Source organism: Cetorhinus maximus, chromosome 5, assembly GCF_964194155.1.
Source record: "Cetorhinus maximus chromosome 5, sCetMax3.hap1.1, whole genome shotgun sequence".
NCBI lineage: Eukaryota > Metazoa > Chordata > Chondrichthyes > Lamniformes > Cetorhinidae > Cetorhinus > Cetorhinus maximus.
Genome location: NC_135883.1, coordinates 91,245,667 through 91,262,798, shown reverse-complemented (window position 1 = coordinate 91,262,798; position 17,132 = coordinate 91,245,667). Strand labels below are relative to the sequence as shown.

The following is a 17,132-nucleotide window of genomic DNA, read 5'->3' as shown; positions in this document are numbered from 1 at the left end:
GTATAACAATCTGATCCACTTCACTCCAGTTTTCATCTGTTGAAACATGATATGGCTGCCACTTTGGCATTAAAACAATAACCTTAAGGTAATAACATTCTGGAATATATTCTGCCTCTGTTTCTGAGTAAACTGTCTGTTATAACTGTTCTATTTGCATACTCTTTTTCTGTAATTCTACCAACTGCCTTGAGTTAAATACCTCAGCTGTATTATCCCCCATTCTTTCTTCCTGAACAATCTTATCAAAGACGGTGTCAGCTAATTGGACTTCAACACCTTCTCCTTGCCTTTTAATTTCCTGTTCTTCCTGTTTCAACCCATGAGCCGGCAACCTTGTTATCATACAATCTGGAAACAATCCAGGATGCTTTTTCTGCTGAAAGCACCTCTACAGGCTGCTCAACTACCATAGGCATCACCCAGATCTGTGACCCAGCTATATCATTACCTAAAATAAATTGAACCCCTGCAATGGGCAATTTTTCCATTACTCCAACAATCACCTCATCTGTTTTCCACTTACTCTTTAAACTTACCTTCCACAATAGAATAGGTTAAGCGTCTCCATGAATCCCACTTGTTGTCACCTGTTCCTGCAATACTCCCTCTGAACAACAAATATCACTATCCCACAACATAAAAGATTGGCTAGCCCCTGTGTCTCATAAAATTTTAATAACTTTATTTACTTCACCCTATATGCATGGAAAGACTTCCCCTTCACATACAAAATCTTTAAACATTTCTGCAACCTGCTCCTCAGAGCTCCCTTGGGTAAATTATGAACACATTCCTACTTCTTTACATATAACTGATTCCTTCTGTTTCACCTGTGCCTGAACCTCAGAACCCACAGTACTTTTACTTCCAGAACTTTTCTGCATCCCAATAATTCCAACAGATTTTCCCTGTAATTTTCAACACACTGACTTCACGGGCAGAATATCATGCTCTGCGTGTAGGCGTGCGCCCAACACGCCCGTGTGTAAGATAACGTGCGATGACGTCAGGTGAGCGTCCCAATGTCATCGTGCAGTGTCACAATATTTTGCTCAGCGGGCACGCGCCAGAGTTGGCTGTATGCCACCGACAATTAAAAGGCCTATTAAGGCCATTAAGAAGCTAATTAAATTCAAATTTACAGTAATCGTCCAACTTAACAGTTAGTGTGCAAACAAAAAGGCAAAGTGGCCTTTATATTTTTTAGGAAACCTTATCCACGGGCGGGATGAGGTTTTCTAAAGCAAATAAACATCAAATAAAAATGTTATTTTTGAACTAAAAACATGTCCCAGCTCATGTGGCAGAGTCACATGAGGGGACATGTTTTATGACAATTATATTTCCTTTTTTTTTTAAACAGCACTTCATCTTCCTGAGGCAGCTCTGTGCTTCAGGGAGATTCAAGCGCTCTTTTGCATGCATGCGTGAAGATCGCGCTAGGCCAGCTCGCTCTCCTCCCCCCGCCTGCACAGGCAGCGCTGACCGCTGGCCGCTGCCGCTCGCGTTCCACGCTGAGTGGGTCTTAATTGGCCCGCCAGCGTGAAATCACGGTGTGGAACCAATTGCGGGCGGTTGTCAGTTTCCCGACCGTCGCCACCGAGCACCCCCGCCAAGGGCAAAATCCTGCTCCACATGCCCAACTTTATTACAATGAAAACACATCAATTTCCAAGTGTCACTTCTACTCTCAGCACCTTCCCTTTTATTCTGAGAAAAACTTTCTGGGCATTTCTCCCTCCTCCTGCTCTTCCCTGACTACCCACCTTCCTTTCACCTTCCCACTTTCTATCCATAAGACCATAAGATGTAGGAGCAGAATTAAGCCATTCGGCCCATCAAGTCTGCTCCCCCATTCAATGAGATCATGGCTGATCTGATAATCCTTGACCCCAATTTCCTGCCTTTTCGCCATAACCCTTGATTCCCTTACTGATTAAAAATCTGTCTATCTCAGTCTTGAATATACTTAACGACCTAGTCTCTACAGCCAACTGTGGTAAAGAATTCCACAGATTCACTGGCTTCTGAGAGAAGAAATTCTTTCTCATCTCTGTCTTAAATGGGTGATCCCTTACTCTGAGATTATGCCCTCTGGTCCTACTTGCTCTGAGATTATGCCCTCTGGTCCTTCTCTGATTCAAAAGGACGATGAAGAAAGGGTTTAGATCTATGAACTAATTTGTAATCATCAGCTCTCTCCGCTGCTTGTCTTGCCATTTTAACCCTCTGTTCCTCTACTTGAGTTCTCACTACCAAAGGAATTAAATCTTTAAGTTCTTCCAAAAGAATGACTTCTCTAAGAGCTGCATACGTCATCTCTATCTTTAATGCCCGTATCCAACTTGTTTTACTCTCACAGGCTCAAAATAAGTTTGCCCAGGCTCTTTTCTCACATTCCTAAATTTCTGCCTGTATGCCTCAGGAACCAACTCATATGCACTCAAAATAACCTTTTTTTAACCACATCATAATCCACTGACATTTCTTCTGACACTGAAGCATAAACCTCATGTGCTGTACCCACCAACCTAGATTGTAACAACAATGTCTAGTTTTCTTGTGGCCATTTCATCTGTTTAGCTAACTGCTCAAATGAAATAAAGAACACCTCCTCATCTCTTTCCTCAAACTTTGGAAGTACTTGAAAGAAATGTTTATTTTTAAAAGCGGCTTAAGTACTTGAAGTGATTTAAATGTATTTCTCAATGAGAGTGATTCTTTTTTTAATTTGTGACATCTGTAATAAATACTTTAAACTGTATTTTGTTAAAACTCACCGTGGCTCCTGAGTTCTGCCCATGATGGATACTGGGTGAGCTGACATGGAGAGTGTGAGGGCAAAGGGTGCTGGGTGGAGGGCATGAGTTGATGCTAAATTGGCATAAGGGCTATAAAGGACTACAGGAATGAATGGGGAGTCATGGATTGGTATCAGCTGGCACTTTATTTGCATGGAGGGTATGATGGGCCATGGAGATGGGTGGGAGGGACATGAGGTGGCATGAGTTGGCATGGATGTGGCATGGAGAGTTTGTGAGGGGTGAAGGGGTGTGAGGGGTGAAGGCTTGAGGGCTGTTTTTGGTTTTACTTTTTCACAGGGGCGGGCCTTTTAACCAGGCTGCCTCGGCACCTGGCAGCTCCTGTGGCTGCCTCTGAATTTTTTCCAGGAGGGTTGGGCCTGACTTCAGTTAGCATCCCCACCCACCCCCACCATCACCTCCCTCCCACCCCATCCCCAACACCCAGAATGAAAATCTGACCACTTAGGGCACTTACTCTCAAGTCGGCTTTCTGGAATGAGGAACCAAGACCCAGATTTTCATTGTCGAGATGGTAAACATAACTTGGGCCATTTCCTGATGTTGTGATCCTGCCTCCTGACTGCAGTACCCGCCCACGCTATTTTCATGGTGGGTACTGGCTGGAGTTGGGCCGCCGCCTCCTGCAGCAGGCCCAAGGCATTAACAGAGGCAGGAGCATGCTGAAACGGGTAGTTTAGAAGGCCTGTTTCTGTCTGCTGGGACATCAGCACATTTTCATAGATGAGTGTTAGTCACCATAGCCCTCACACCTCACCCCCACCCATTCAAATTCCACTTGAAAGAAAACCTGCTCCTTGCAACCTTTTTGTAGCCTCTTTGCATTCTCCGCACAGCTTACATTCCCATCTAACTTTATATCATCAGATTGCAAATTGCTGAGGCCCAAGTACTGATCCTTAGCTTAAGTGGCTATAAAACTGTCAATCAAAACAAAGCTCATAGTCCCCTTGACAGCAGTATCAACAGCCCCTGCTGAGCTAAATCCATTAGTGGGGTTTGGAGCTCAGCCAAGCAATCAAAATAAGAGTCCATTGCATAAATGTGTCAACAAAGCCTCCAAAGTGGAATAGAATAAGGCATATGAATGAACTGAACATCTGGATATCTGTTTTACTCCTTCAAGGACCCAACAAATGGCTTGGCTCCCAATCAAAGAAGTAATCCAGCTGTTCAACTATTTAAAAGGCCCAACAAATGGCTGGGCTGTCAATCAATAATCAATATAAAGATTAAAGCACAGGGTCCAATTGGCACCTTAAAATATGAATTGCAGTACTGTTGAATGCAGAACAACACTTTATCCATTGCACAAAGTACTCTAATGCATTTGAAAACTTTCACAATGCTGGTAAATTTATTGGTCACTTATCTTTTAAGAACAAAGCCCTACCATCAACCACTGCATTAGAAATATACTTAATTTATCATACAGCATTTAATTATTACATGTGACAATTATTACCTTTTAAATTTACCTGTCAAAAATGTCCCTGACTCCAGACAAGGCTTCCCCATGATCCATGACTCCTCTGAGTTCTTTGAACCATGTCACCTACCAAAATGACCCAGCTCCATGAAAAAAGTGGGGGCCTAAAGTGCCCACCCCTGCAATGAATAGGTAAGGGCCAGATTTGCTGTGTGCAGGTTTGCTACCTTAACCTTTAACCCATGCCCTAAAAAATGTGACACAATAGAAATGGGGTTGGGGATCCCAGAATAGGGTCCCACCTGTCATTTTTAAAACCCCCTCATGTCCGTTCTGACTTGGACAGAAGCATGAAAATGAGGCCCAAATGTCTAGTGGAAAAAAGGAGGTAATTGATATTAGTAAAGAAATAGTACTGGAGAAAGACAAATCCTCCAGACTTAATGGTATACACTCTAGGGTTTAAAACTGGTGGCTACAGAGATGTTGAATGCATAGGTTTTGTTCTTCCAGAGTTCCCTAGGTTCCTGAATGGCCCTTGTGGATTGAAAGGTAACAAACATAACCCTTGTATTCAAGAAGGTAAGGAGAGAGAAAATAGGGAACCATAAGCTAGTTAGCCTGGCATCAGTGATAGGGGAATGTTAGAATCTATTATTAGGGAAGTGATAACAATGCACTTATAAAATCATAATGGGGAGAGTTTTCCCCATGTCGGGAGGGCCAGGCGGGAGCAGGCGCGGACCCGGTCGCCACCCGCAATTGGGTCCGCGCCGCCATTTTATGCGGGTGAGCCATTTAAGGCCCACCCAGTGGATTTCTCCATTCTCAAGGATAGCAGGAGTGGGTGGGTGGTGGCGGGCGTGCATAGACCGCTGGGTCCAATGGTAACCTGGCAGCCTGTTTAAAGGTTTGAAGGTCTGGCGGCCTTTGCAAGGCTGCTCACAATGGCCAGCAGAAGGGCTCAGCAGAGGGCTACTATGCAGCATGCAAGTCCTGAGGGTAGGCCAGTAGGGCAGGCCAAGCTGGTGGGTAGGCCATTTGGGCAGGCCAGGCTGGAGGGTAGGCCAGTGGGGCAGTGTGCCCCTCGTTTCTCAGGTGAGTACCTTGCTGCCCTCCTGGAGGAGGTGGCAGCGCGGCGGGAGGTCCTGCTTCCAAAAGACGGGAGGTGGAGGCCCCCTCACCTGACCAAACGTGCGTGGGAGGAGTTGGCTGAGAGTGTGAGCTCCCATGATGTGGTGTGTTGCACATGGGTCCAGTGCCGTAAAAGATTCAAAGATCTCCTGGACTCGGAAAGGGTGAGTACTATATTGGCTGAGGTCACTTAATGCAGCCGTCACCCTTTCCCCAAAGCCGCCACCAACACTGCCCCACACCCCCACCGCCCACCGGCCAATCCCCACCCCCCAGCAACTCTGAGTACAGTAACAGCATTGAATCCTTCACGGCATGGATCCCTCGCTGGGTGGGCCAGCAGATATTACCAATGCCTAGTTCACCTTGAGAGGGTTGAACTAGGGTGTGTTCTGCATCCGCAGCATGTGTGACACTGACACCCAGAGTATAGAATGGGGGTGAAACTCAAGGGTCTGGCCTAGGCAGAGTGCTGGAACTGGGAAGCATGTCAAAGTCAGGGTGCTAACATGCTGGGAGGGGAGCTTCAAGGTGGCAGGGAACTAATCCATCTGCTGGCCTTTGCGCTCCACGTGCTTGTGCCTCCTTGCTTAGCAAAGTTACACCTTGTGGTGCCACATGTGAAGGAGGCAGCATTTGGGCAATTGGAAGGTGGGGGTTTCAGCCCTGGCATTTTTGGGTGAGTGTGCGGCAGCTGTGGGGTGACGAAGAACTGGAGTCCTGCAATGTCCCACTCTGGTTGGGGTGGCAGGGATGCGATGGGAATTCAGGTACAGGCTGGACTAATCAATGCTCTTCTCTCCTTTTCAGGAGAAGACTGCGCACAATTCCGCAGAGCAGATGTGGACTGGCGGAGGCCAGGCCCAATTGGCGATCCTGACACCTTCTGGAGAGGTGTCATGCGCCCAGGTCCACCAGTGGCAGTGAGGCTGGGGTGCCACGGGGAGGTATGTTTGCCGAGCAATCAGGTCACCATGTGTGTCCCAGCAGCCACGGCACTGCTGAATGATCAGTGATTGAAGTTAACAACATGGGTTGACCATTGATTATGGAAGGATGGGCACATAATGATCCGGGGCATGCAAATTGACATTGTCTGCACTGTAACTAATCAAATGTCCTTGTTCCTACTTTCAGCATCACTGGAGCAGGACCAGGACAAGGAGGCAGAGGAAATTGACTCACCAGCATCACACCATCTCTGCCAGGCAGGCACCAGTGCAGATACTAGCACCTCGGTGGGAATTAGGTCTTTGGCTAGTGTCCCGGGGCACGGTGGTGAGGGCACTTCACACTAGCTTGAGGTGCAGGCAGAGACAGGGAGTGCCCAGAGCACCACCAGTCGGAGGACTGCTGGGGACCAGGCACATGCTCGGTCTGTGGCTGATGATGTGCCCCTGGAGTCGTCCATGAGGCAGCAAATGCTGGAAGTGCAGCAGGGTGTGTGGGAGGATCTAGTGGAGATACATGAGACTATGCGTGGCATGGTGCCCATGCTGGAGGAGTCCACACGGAGCATCACCGATGAACCTCATGGCCGAGTGCCATGCTTCCTCCATGGAGAGACTGGCGACTCTTGTGGAGAGGCTCCTCCAGGAGATCAATCAGGGCCTCCTAGGGTTGCACTCGGACCTGCAAGCCCTCATAGAGGCATTGACCTCAGCTGGTCAGTGCCAGTGTGGGAGATGGTCTGGGCACCAAGTATCCCAGCTTGGTGCCTATCCATCCACGGTGAGCAGGGAGGTCAGAAGTGACCTCATGTTGGCACAGCAGCTGCCTGTCATCTCTGCGGGCTCCTCTCAGGGCACTCCGGGTAAGGGCAGCAGCTCCTCCGCCCCTCTGCCAGTGACCAAGGCATCTGATGAGGCTGTGGTGACTGGGGAGAAGCCAGCAGTGGAACTGGCCGCTTCCTCCCAGGCGAGGCCATCAAAGGCTCCACGGCCCAGAGGACATTCGCCAAGGTCATCGAGGCCAACAGGACAGCGCAGTGAGCAGGCTGGCTCAGATGCCAGTCCCAGCAAGGGGAAAGCACCTAGACATAGCACCCGTAAGTGTAAATTTAAGGCACCTTAGGCACACCATGGGCTTCTCACTGGTGCTTTTATGTTGCCTCATATTAGTTCATTTAAGACTTTTTTGACTTCTGAAGTTACTTTTGTTCTCTCAATAAATTTTGATATGTTGCCATGCCTCAGGATGATTCCTTACTTCTGCAAGTGGACGGGAAGCCATGATGTTATGAGGGAGTTGTTTGACTTTGAGCTTTGTTGATAAGGGCCTTTGTTAATGTTATTATCCAGGTAGATTTAACAATCAGAGCCTGCAGCCCTGGCTTGTGTTGAAGGTCCATCTGTGGTGGGCTAGCCGAAGGTTCTTTGGATTAAAGCCTCCTGGGTGTCCCTGCCTCCCTGGAGTATGCCCGGGTCAGCGTCTACTCCCTCAGCATTCTCCTGTGTGTGCTCATCCTCGGACTCACTACTGGACTTATCATGTGCACCCGAAGCCACTGCGTCTACGTCTTCCTTGTCCACTGCGTTGCCCCTTTCCAGCGCCAGATTGTGGAGGGCGCAGCATGCAACCACTATCGGCGACACAAAATCTGGGGGGTACTGGCGTGCGCCCCCTGAACGGTCCAGGCATTAGAAGCGCATCTTGAGAAGACCGATGGTTCGCTCCACCATAGCCCTTGTGGAGGCGTGGCTCCTATTGTAGCTCTGCTCAGCTTCTGTTATCGGATGGCGGAGAGGCGTCATGAGCCACCTTTTGAGGGGATAGCCCTTGTCACCCAGCAGCCATCCATCCAGCCGGGCTGGAGCACTGAAGAGCCTCGGCACCTGGGAGTGTCTGAGGATGTAGGCATCGTGGGAGCTGCCTGGGTACCTTGCACAGACTTGTGAAATCTGCATCCTGCGATCACACACTATCTGCACGTTCATGGAGTGGAAGCCCTTCCGGTTGACGAAGGCACTGGGCTCACCTGCTGGTGCCTTGCTGGCCACAAGTGTGCAGTCGATTGCACCCTGGATGCAGGTAAAGCCAGGAATCATAGCGAAGCTTCTGGCTCACTCTGTCTGGCTGGCTTCGTCCCAGCGTGAGTGGATGAAAGTCAATGCACGCCTGAACAAAGCGTCTGTCACCTGCTTGACACATGTGTGGACAGCTGATTGGGAGACTCCGCAAAGATCACCCACTGACCCCTAGAAAGAGCCAGAGGCATAGAAGTTTAGCACCACTGGCATGGGGTGCCCACCCACACAGTTTGCGCAGATCTCAGGGCCTATCAACTGACAGATGGAGGTGACTGTCTCCCTTGTGAGGTGGAGCCTCCTTCGGCACTGCACCTCAGACATATTAAGGTAGCTGCTTCGCTGCCTGTATACCCAGGCAGCAGGATAATGGCATCTTCTGCAGCCCCTTCCGCCTTGGGCTTCTTGTTGGCCCTGAGCACCTTGATCCTGCGCCTCTCCTCCCAGAAGTGGCTCCCTTGGAGGCTGAACATGGACTCCTGGCCTCCTCCCGCTTCTGGCCCTCCCTTCCTCCTCAGAGGAGGTGCCTCCAGTGGAGAGCGCAACTCCCATTTCCAGGCTAAGGGAAGGCTTCCTGAAACCTGCAGGCCCCAAAAATGATCTTTACTCTAGAGTCCTGACCTGAAGGCTGTTAATCCTGTCCAAGCATCTGGTATGAGTTTTGAAGTATTCCTGCTCACACAGGCAAGTATCAGTAACTTTCACAATTAAATATCTGACAGATAACATTCGCGACCCCACTCACCCCTCTTATCCCGCCCGTGGATGAGGTTTATTCAAATTCTCCTACCCGCCTGCCCGTTGCACCCATGCGACATCCTGAAGATCACACGGGAACCAAAAAATTGCAGTCAATTACTGCCTCAAGAGCATTAGCTACATGATTAATTAATGGCGGGCGCGCATCGGAGAACATCACGCGCCCGCCCACCTAAATATTGCGATGGCACGCGGTGACATCGGGACGCTCGCCCGACATCACCGTGTGTCACTTTACGCATTGGTGTGCGGGGCCCAATATGTTTAAGCAGAATCAACTTGGATTTATGAAAGGGAAATTGTGTTTGACAGATTTGTTAAAGTTCTTGAGGATGTAATGTGTAAACATTTAAATAAAAGAATAAGTAGGTTGGAAAAGGGAGAGCAAATGGACGTAATGTATTTGAATTTTCAAAAGCCATTTGATAAGGTGTCACGCAAGAAGTTATTACACAAAACTATGGCTCATGGGGTTGGGGGTAAATATTATGCATAGAGGATCAGTTAATGCACAGAAAACAGAGTAAGAATGAACAGGATTTTCTTTGGGTTGACAAGTTTTACCAAGTGAGGCACTGCAAAGGTCAATACTTGGGCCTCAGCTATTTACAATCTATATCAATGACGTAGATGAGGAAAATGTAAGTTTGCTGATGATACACAGTTAGGTGTAAAATGTAAACTGTGAGGAGAACGCAAAGAGGCTGCAAAGAGGATTTAGGCGGTTTAAGTGAGTGGGCTAGAATGTAGCACATGGAATTTAATGTTGAAAAATGTAAAGTTATCCACTTTGCTAGGAAAAGTAGAAAAGCAGATGTTATCTTAACTGATGAAAGACCAGGAAATGTTGGTATTCAGGGGATCTGGGACAAATCATGGTAGCAAACAATTAGGAAAGCAAATGGTGTATTAGCCTTTATTACAAAGGGATGGGGTATAAGAGTAAAGAAATATAACTGCAATTGTACAGGGGCTTGGTGAGCCACACCTCAAGTACTGTGTAGAAGTTTGGTCTCCTTAGCTAAGGAAGGATCTACTTACTTTGCAGGGAGTCACTTAGTTCACTAGACTAATTCCTGGAATGAGGAGATTTTCCTATAAGGAGAAATTGAGTAGCCTAGGCCAACATTCCCTAAAATTTAGAAGAATAAGAGGTGATGTCATTGAAACATTGTAAAATTCTTAAGAGCTTTAATAGGGTAGATGCTGAGAGGATGTTTCCCCTGGCTGGGAAGCCTAGAATTCAGGGTCAGATTTAGAATAAGGGATAAGCCATTTAGGACTGAGATTAGACTAAATTTGTTCACCCAAAGGTTTGTGAATTTTTGGAATTATCTACCCCAGAGGGCTGTGGATACTCAGTCATTGAGTATATTCAAGACATTGATCAACAAATCTTTGAATATTAAGGAAAACCAAAGGACTGACAGTGTGCGAAGGTGTGGAAGTCATCCATCATCTTATTGAAAGCTGGAGCAGACTCAGGAGCTGAAGGGCCTGTTCCTGCTCCTATTTCTTATGTTCTTATGTTACAGTTATCATTAAAATCACAATTAACATTGATGGAAGAAAAAAAACAATCAGATCTTTAACTACCTTCCTTAACGGCTAGAAATTACCATTAGTGCTATTATCCTACAACAGTTTAATGTACTTTGTGAAATTTGTCTGTCATAAATAAAAGCAGCCATTGATCAATTTAAAAAGGCAAGCTAAAATGTATTTAAAAATAGTGGAGAGAGGAATTTGATATAAGTAGCTCCTCCCCATTGAATGATAGTAAAAGCAGATAAGGGTGCTGTTACATTAGAATTCAGCTTACCACAGGTACTCACTTCACACCTAGCTTGACGTGTTGATGAATTGGTGAACATGTTTTCCACACTTGTCGTACTCACAGTTTCTTGCTGGGCTTCACTTATCCACCCAGTCAGTCTTTGCAATATCCCTGATGATATTGTAGGAGCCAGAGCTCCAGGTGACATCATCATCGGAGGACTCTTTGCAGTCCATGATAAGGTAGCAAATTTGGAAAACCGGACTCAACCAGGACGATTACGTTGTTCAGGGTAAGTTTGGCATTATTATTAATTAGCATTCCTTCGATATAAATTACTGTCTTTTTAAGACCATGCTTATTTTCAACTGAGTTGGGTGAGGTATTTAAAGAAATGAAGGAAAAGGGAGGATAGAAGAAAAGAAACTTCTATTTTTATTGTGTTCATCAAGGGCTCAGGATGTACGAAAGTACTTCACAGCCAAGGGAGTACTTTTGACATGTCATTGCTAGCACTAATCTTAACTAATCCAGCTGCTGGGAAACCTACACTAACTAAGAATGATTTCTAATTGCAGTTTTTAATTATTATACAAGAATAACAATGCTAGCAGAATCTGAGCAGGGGCCAGAGGGATTGTGGTACATGAAAAATGCAATAATTCGATGAAAAAATATAAGTAAAATAAGATGGCACCAGCCTTCCACTGAGTGGTTAGGCTAAAATTGTAATTTAGGAATCACAACAGGCAATCTGCTTACATCAAGGTCTCTCGAACAGCAATCTGATAAATGAGCAGTTAATCCATTCTGATGTTGCTTAAGTGATAAATTTTGGACAAAATGCCTGGAAAGCTGCCCCTCTCTTTTTTCAGTAGTGCCATGATATGTTTTAAGTCCACCTACAAGGACAGATGGAGCCTCGGTTTAAAATCTAATCTGAAATACAGCACTTCTGACAGTGTAGTAGTTGGGAGCCACGTTCTTAATACCTGTGAACACAACCCACTGACGGATATTTTGAATGCTGCCTTTTATTGTAAAATAATAAGGAAAACCATTTGCAAATATTACATGCAATAGCTCTGCAGTCAATTCCATTGCATATACATAAAACTATATATCTTTCATAACCTTCACCGTGATTAGTATAATAGTTTTAACATAGCACAAAATATAAACTAAAAAATGAAAAATTGAAGTCTCAAGCAGTAACCAGTAGCAAAGGCAGTAGGGGAAGTAATGGGATCCCATTTTGCCTCGTTGTGCAAGTTGATGCTAATCTGAGTCGTACAATGCCTAAGGCTGTGCATTGTTCTACTCAGAAACAAAAGCTATTTTTACAGCCGCAGACGCAAGTGTTTTGTGGATCATTTTATGAATATTATATACTTGTGATGTACTTTGAGGGATAGTACAATTGTAAGTGTACAAAACAGTTGTCCAAGTGAACGAAACAAAATCAAACCTTCCAAACAAACTTCAGGAAAAAGATGTAGCAAAGATTTTTAACCAGGAAGCTTCATGAGTGAAGGAAGGAATTGTACTTCCTGCTAGAATTTGGCCAGTTACACTGGACATTTTGCATTGTGTTCTATTACCTCACCTTCCCTCACTCAATTTCAAATAGGCACAGGAGTCAATGTGTGTGAGCATCATGCGTGGCTTAAGGACACTGACTTCTGCTTAAAGCAAAAGAAGTCTTATAGAATCATTAAATGATACTGCACAGATTAAGCCATTTGCCCATTCTGCTTGTGTCAGCTCATTGAAAGGGCTATCCAGTTAGCCCAGTACCACTCTTTGCCCATTGCCCTGCAGATTTTTCCATAATAAGGATTTTTCCAATTTCCATTTGAAAATTATTATGGAATCTCTTCCAACCCCGTTTCAGATTGTGCTTTCCACAACATAGCAACTCTGCATAAAAAGCGGTTTTGTCACACCACCACTGGATCTTTTGCCAAACGCCTTAACCCAGTATCCTTTGGTTACTGACCTTTCTGCCAGTGGAATCAGTTTCTATTTATTTACTGTAGTACTTATTCAGGTTGGGAAAATTATTGAATAAACTAACAGTTAGAATATTGGCATTTTCTTCAGTAAATCAAAGATGTGACTGACACCGGTTCACATAAAACACCTCATTTATTCCTGGAGATTGTAGCTTGCTTGACGAAACTAAAGATAGATAAAACTAGATTAGCATAAATTTCCTTCATGTTGTAATTATTTTTGTCTTTTTTTCAGTTCCATTATTTTCTGGTACATATGACTCTACCCTCTTTTCCTTGTATCTCAACAATAAATAATTCTGAGAGGCTGCTTTCCCTAGCTTTGAAGGTGATTTTCCTAAATTGTTGTTGCAAAGATGGAACGCAGTTTGCATGGAAAGAAAAATAATTATTTTTCTCCCTCCATCATCCTCCTTTCCCTTTGATCTTTTTTATCTCTTCTCTCCTGAAGGTGCTGATTTTTGTTGGGCAATGCATCTACCGTCACTCCTTGTTCATGACTCAAATGATGACCAGTCTTATATGAGACCTGACAGTGAAAGAATAGCAGGTTTTGGAAGGAGTGGCAGCTCAGCCCAAGCCTGTCCTAACCCTCAACTTCCTGACATACATCATACACCATGCAGCACTGCATAACAATGAGGAGTAGGAACACTAGCTGACTTCTCCCCACTTGGTCGCAAAATGTTGTCCCAACTGAGATCAGTTAACTCAACAGAGAACAGGAAATGAAAATGGGGACTTTTGGTCTGAAAAATTGAGTATTAACAAAACTGTTCAAGCATAATATAGTGTTGAAAAATAAGTTACCTTAATTATATTTTCTAAAGCTTCTACCTTAGTAGCTCAGGATTATGTAAACTGGAATTATTATTAATATTATATGTGTTACCCAGTGCTTCCCAGGTATTTTAGGCATATGGGTCTCAATATTAATCCACACCCCACGACAGGCAGAAGGTCAAGGTGGGCTTAAAAATGTTAACATGGGGAACGTGACCCTAACTTGCCTTGTACATGCCTGTTGCTGTTTATGGTGGTAGATTGTGTGTCCTGCAAAGTTTGCAGTTTGGACAGGATGATTGGAAGCATGGTTTAAATTTAACCATTTCTGTATGGTTTTCCCAGGGTAAATAGGAAACCTGCTGTGAAAGGAAGCTGCCCATTACAATGCTGCTTGTGATCCTGGAAGAGTAGTAGTGCTTCCCCCCATCCCCACCCTGCCACTCCCAGCCAGTCAAGGAAGCCTTTTGCCTCCCCTATGTTCATTTAAGCCTCTCCCTCCCTCCTGCTGTGATAACAAACCTCCCCTTGTCCAATTCCAAACTCAGGCCTGACAATTGCTGACTTTTCCCCTCATCAAGCCCGATCACTTGCTCCCCTCCTTCCACAATGGCCTGTCTCCTCACCACCCATCCAATCCCTGATCACCATCCTGCTCCCTCACCCCTCCTGATTGTCAGGGACTGTGTCCAAGGGTTTTTCCACAGTTTGCTTGCCTGACCATTTGGCCAAATGCCAGGTGGTATATGGAAGAATAATTAAGGTCCCACTTTAAAATGAAAGGATCTCCAAATCCCTGGCTTTTCCCAGGTTAACTTGTTCTCTGCACCCTCTCTATCTTCTCATGATTTCCATGGGGGAGGGCACAAGCCCATGCTCTTTACTCAATTTCAGCAACAGACATTCCTTTCTTCACTACTTATGATTCAGATATATTTCCCAGTATCTTAATAACTTACACTTACATAGCACAACTGGAAATAACAACTTGCACTTATATAGCATCTTAACATAGTAAAACATCTCAAGGCACTTCACAAGAGTATTATCAATCAAAAGTTGCCACCAAATCCCAAAAGGAGATGTCAGGACAGAGGCCTCAGCAGGATCTATACAGAAAATAATTACTCATTGTCTATTGTGTCCATAATGACTGATCAAAGTTTTGCCCAAATGCAAAAGTAATCTACGACAGAAAGTTTTCAGGCTTCCGACGACTGCACAGTCCCAAGTGGTTGCACCTGAGCAACCCATTGTCCTGGTGACGCACTCTCAGTGAGGACAATGCAAACAAACCTTGAAACTTTAATGCATGATCTATATGTTAATAGTTACTGCTTCACAATGTGCAAATGGTGACTGGGGGGCAGTAGCAAGATGATGCCATAACATTCTGCATTAAGGAGAGTTGCCGATAGGACATATGGTGCTCTCATGATGCTGCTCCCTGTTGAGCCATCCATCCAATAATGCTTGAAAGAATGATATATATGGCCGGGGCACCTTATTATGCAGGTGTCAGACTGACGTGAGTATATCCCTGTGTGATTTGGAATTCTATCCAATTATAAACTGCAATGGACACTGGTGTGGTGAGTGCATGGGTGAAAGGACTGTACTATGTGGAGTTGCCTAAGGATGTGCGAGAAAGGAGTGCTGTTCAGGATCCACAGGGTCCAGTTGCCGAGACTGCTCAGTTAACCATGGTTTAAGCTCTTCCAAGAATGACCGCATCATTAGGGCAGACTGATATTTCCCTAATCATAGTGAGAACATTGAACATTTGAAAGAATTTCTTGCTGAGATTGAAAGTGACCCTTCCAGGCAGCAAAGGCGAAAGAAACTACTATTGTGAGAATTTGTCTGCACTTTACTCCTCCTGGAATCTTGTAGCTATCAGGTTGTCATGGGCACATCTTCCATGTCATTCCCTTGCGACGGTCTCTTCATGTGACTTATCCACATCCTCGCCCTTGTCAGATGCATCCCCTTCAATGTCCTCCTCATCCGAGGAAACATTTCACTCCCCTATTTCTTCCTCAGGCAACACATGCCCCCTTTGCAAAGTTGTGTAGGGCGCAGCAAACAACAATGTCCTGGGAGACTCTCTGTGGTGAGTATTGGAGAGCCCTGCCTAATTGGTCCAATCATCTTCAGGAGGCCAATCATCTGCTCTATCAAGGACCTGGTGGTGGAATGTGCAACATTGCACCTCTCTTTAGCAGTGCTATGTGGATAGCAAACAGGCAGTCAGGTTTTCTGGGGTATCCCTTGTCACTGAGGAGCCAGCCCTGTAAATGCTGAGGTCCCTCAAAGATCTGTGGCACCTGTGAGTGTGTCAAGATGTAAGAGTTGTGAGAGCTCCCTGGGTACCTAGCACAAACATGTAGCGTCTGCTATCCGTGATCACAAATTAGATGGCCGTTCAGAGAGTGAAATCCTTTTCAGTTGATGAATCTCACTGGCTGCTGCCAGCAAGCTCTCAATGTGTACAAGCGATGGTGCACTTGTGGAAAACCACATATTGTTGCAAATCCAACAGTTCTGGCAGCCTGGTTTCTGGAATTCATGCAGAATTAGGCATACTGATGAGCTTTATTGAAAAGGGCATCTGTCACCTCCCTTATGCATTTGTGTGTCGCCGATTGGGTGTTGCTGCAAAAGTCACCCAGACGAAAAAAGCTCGGTGCTGCTGTTTCAAAGCCAGCTGCATGGGATGCCCTGTAAGTCCTTGTGGCATCAGTTTTCAATGGAGAAGCTGAAAAATGTGAGCTACCACACCCCTGGACAAGTGAAGGCACCTGTGGCATTGTCTTTCGCTCATTTCCATATATGAACATCTATATACCTGTGGTTGTGCCACTAGTGTTCATTGCATTTGTCCATCTTCAGTAGCATCTTGGAATTCTTGGGGCCCTGCTCTCTCTTGCTGCTCAAGCCGCTGCTGCTTGTGGACCTGTGCCAATCAGTGGTGAGCCCTTTTTCTGCTCATTCAAATTAGAGCTATAAACAAGACATGGTTGCCTGTGGCCTGCATCCTCTTTATATCTGTCAACAAACAGATTTGAGAGTTCACTTTAACTTTCTGTTGATTGGTTTCCTGCCATCTTCAAGCCAGGAAGCCAGCACAAAGCCCTTGGCCTGACCTCTGTCTAGACATGGCATCCCCAGGCCACACCTTGCAGGTGAAGCACATCCTAGAGATCCACAGGTCTCAGACATGACAAAGGGTCTTGACTGGGATGAATACAGCCATATGTGAGAACTCTCCATCAGCAATTATCAGCTTGCCTCCATGGGCCAAGACATTCAATATTGATACCATAGCCTTGTAATAATGTCATGACTTTAGGCATTGTGCCTTGTAAACCATGACCATTAAAC

General features: G+C 45.5%; 1 protein-coding gene across 1 annotated transcript in view; it reads left to right on the top strand.

Moving 5' to 3' along the window:
- Positions 1 to 1,003: 1,003 nt before the first annotated feature.
- The window catches only part of LOC144681123 (G-protein coupled receptor family C group 6 member A-like), a 41,630-nt gene continuing 25,501 nt past the window's right edge, over positions 1,004 to 17,132 (top strand). The window contains exons 1-2 of the mRNA XM_078542853.1: positions 1,004 to 1,013; positions 11,074 to 11,242. Coding sequence (XP_078398979.1) covers positions 1,004 to 1,013; positions 11,074 to 11,242 — 179 coding nt within the window. The remainder of the gene's footprint in view (positions 1,014 to 11,073; positions 11,243 to 17,132) is intronic.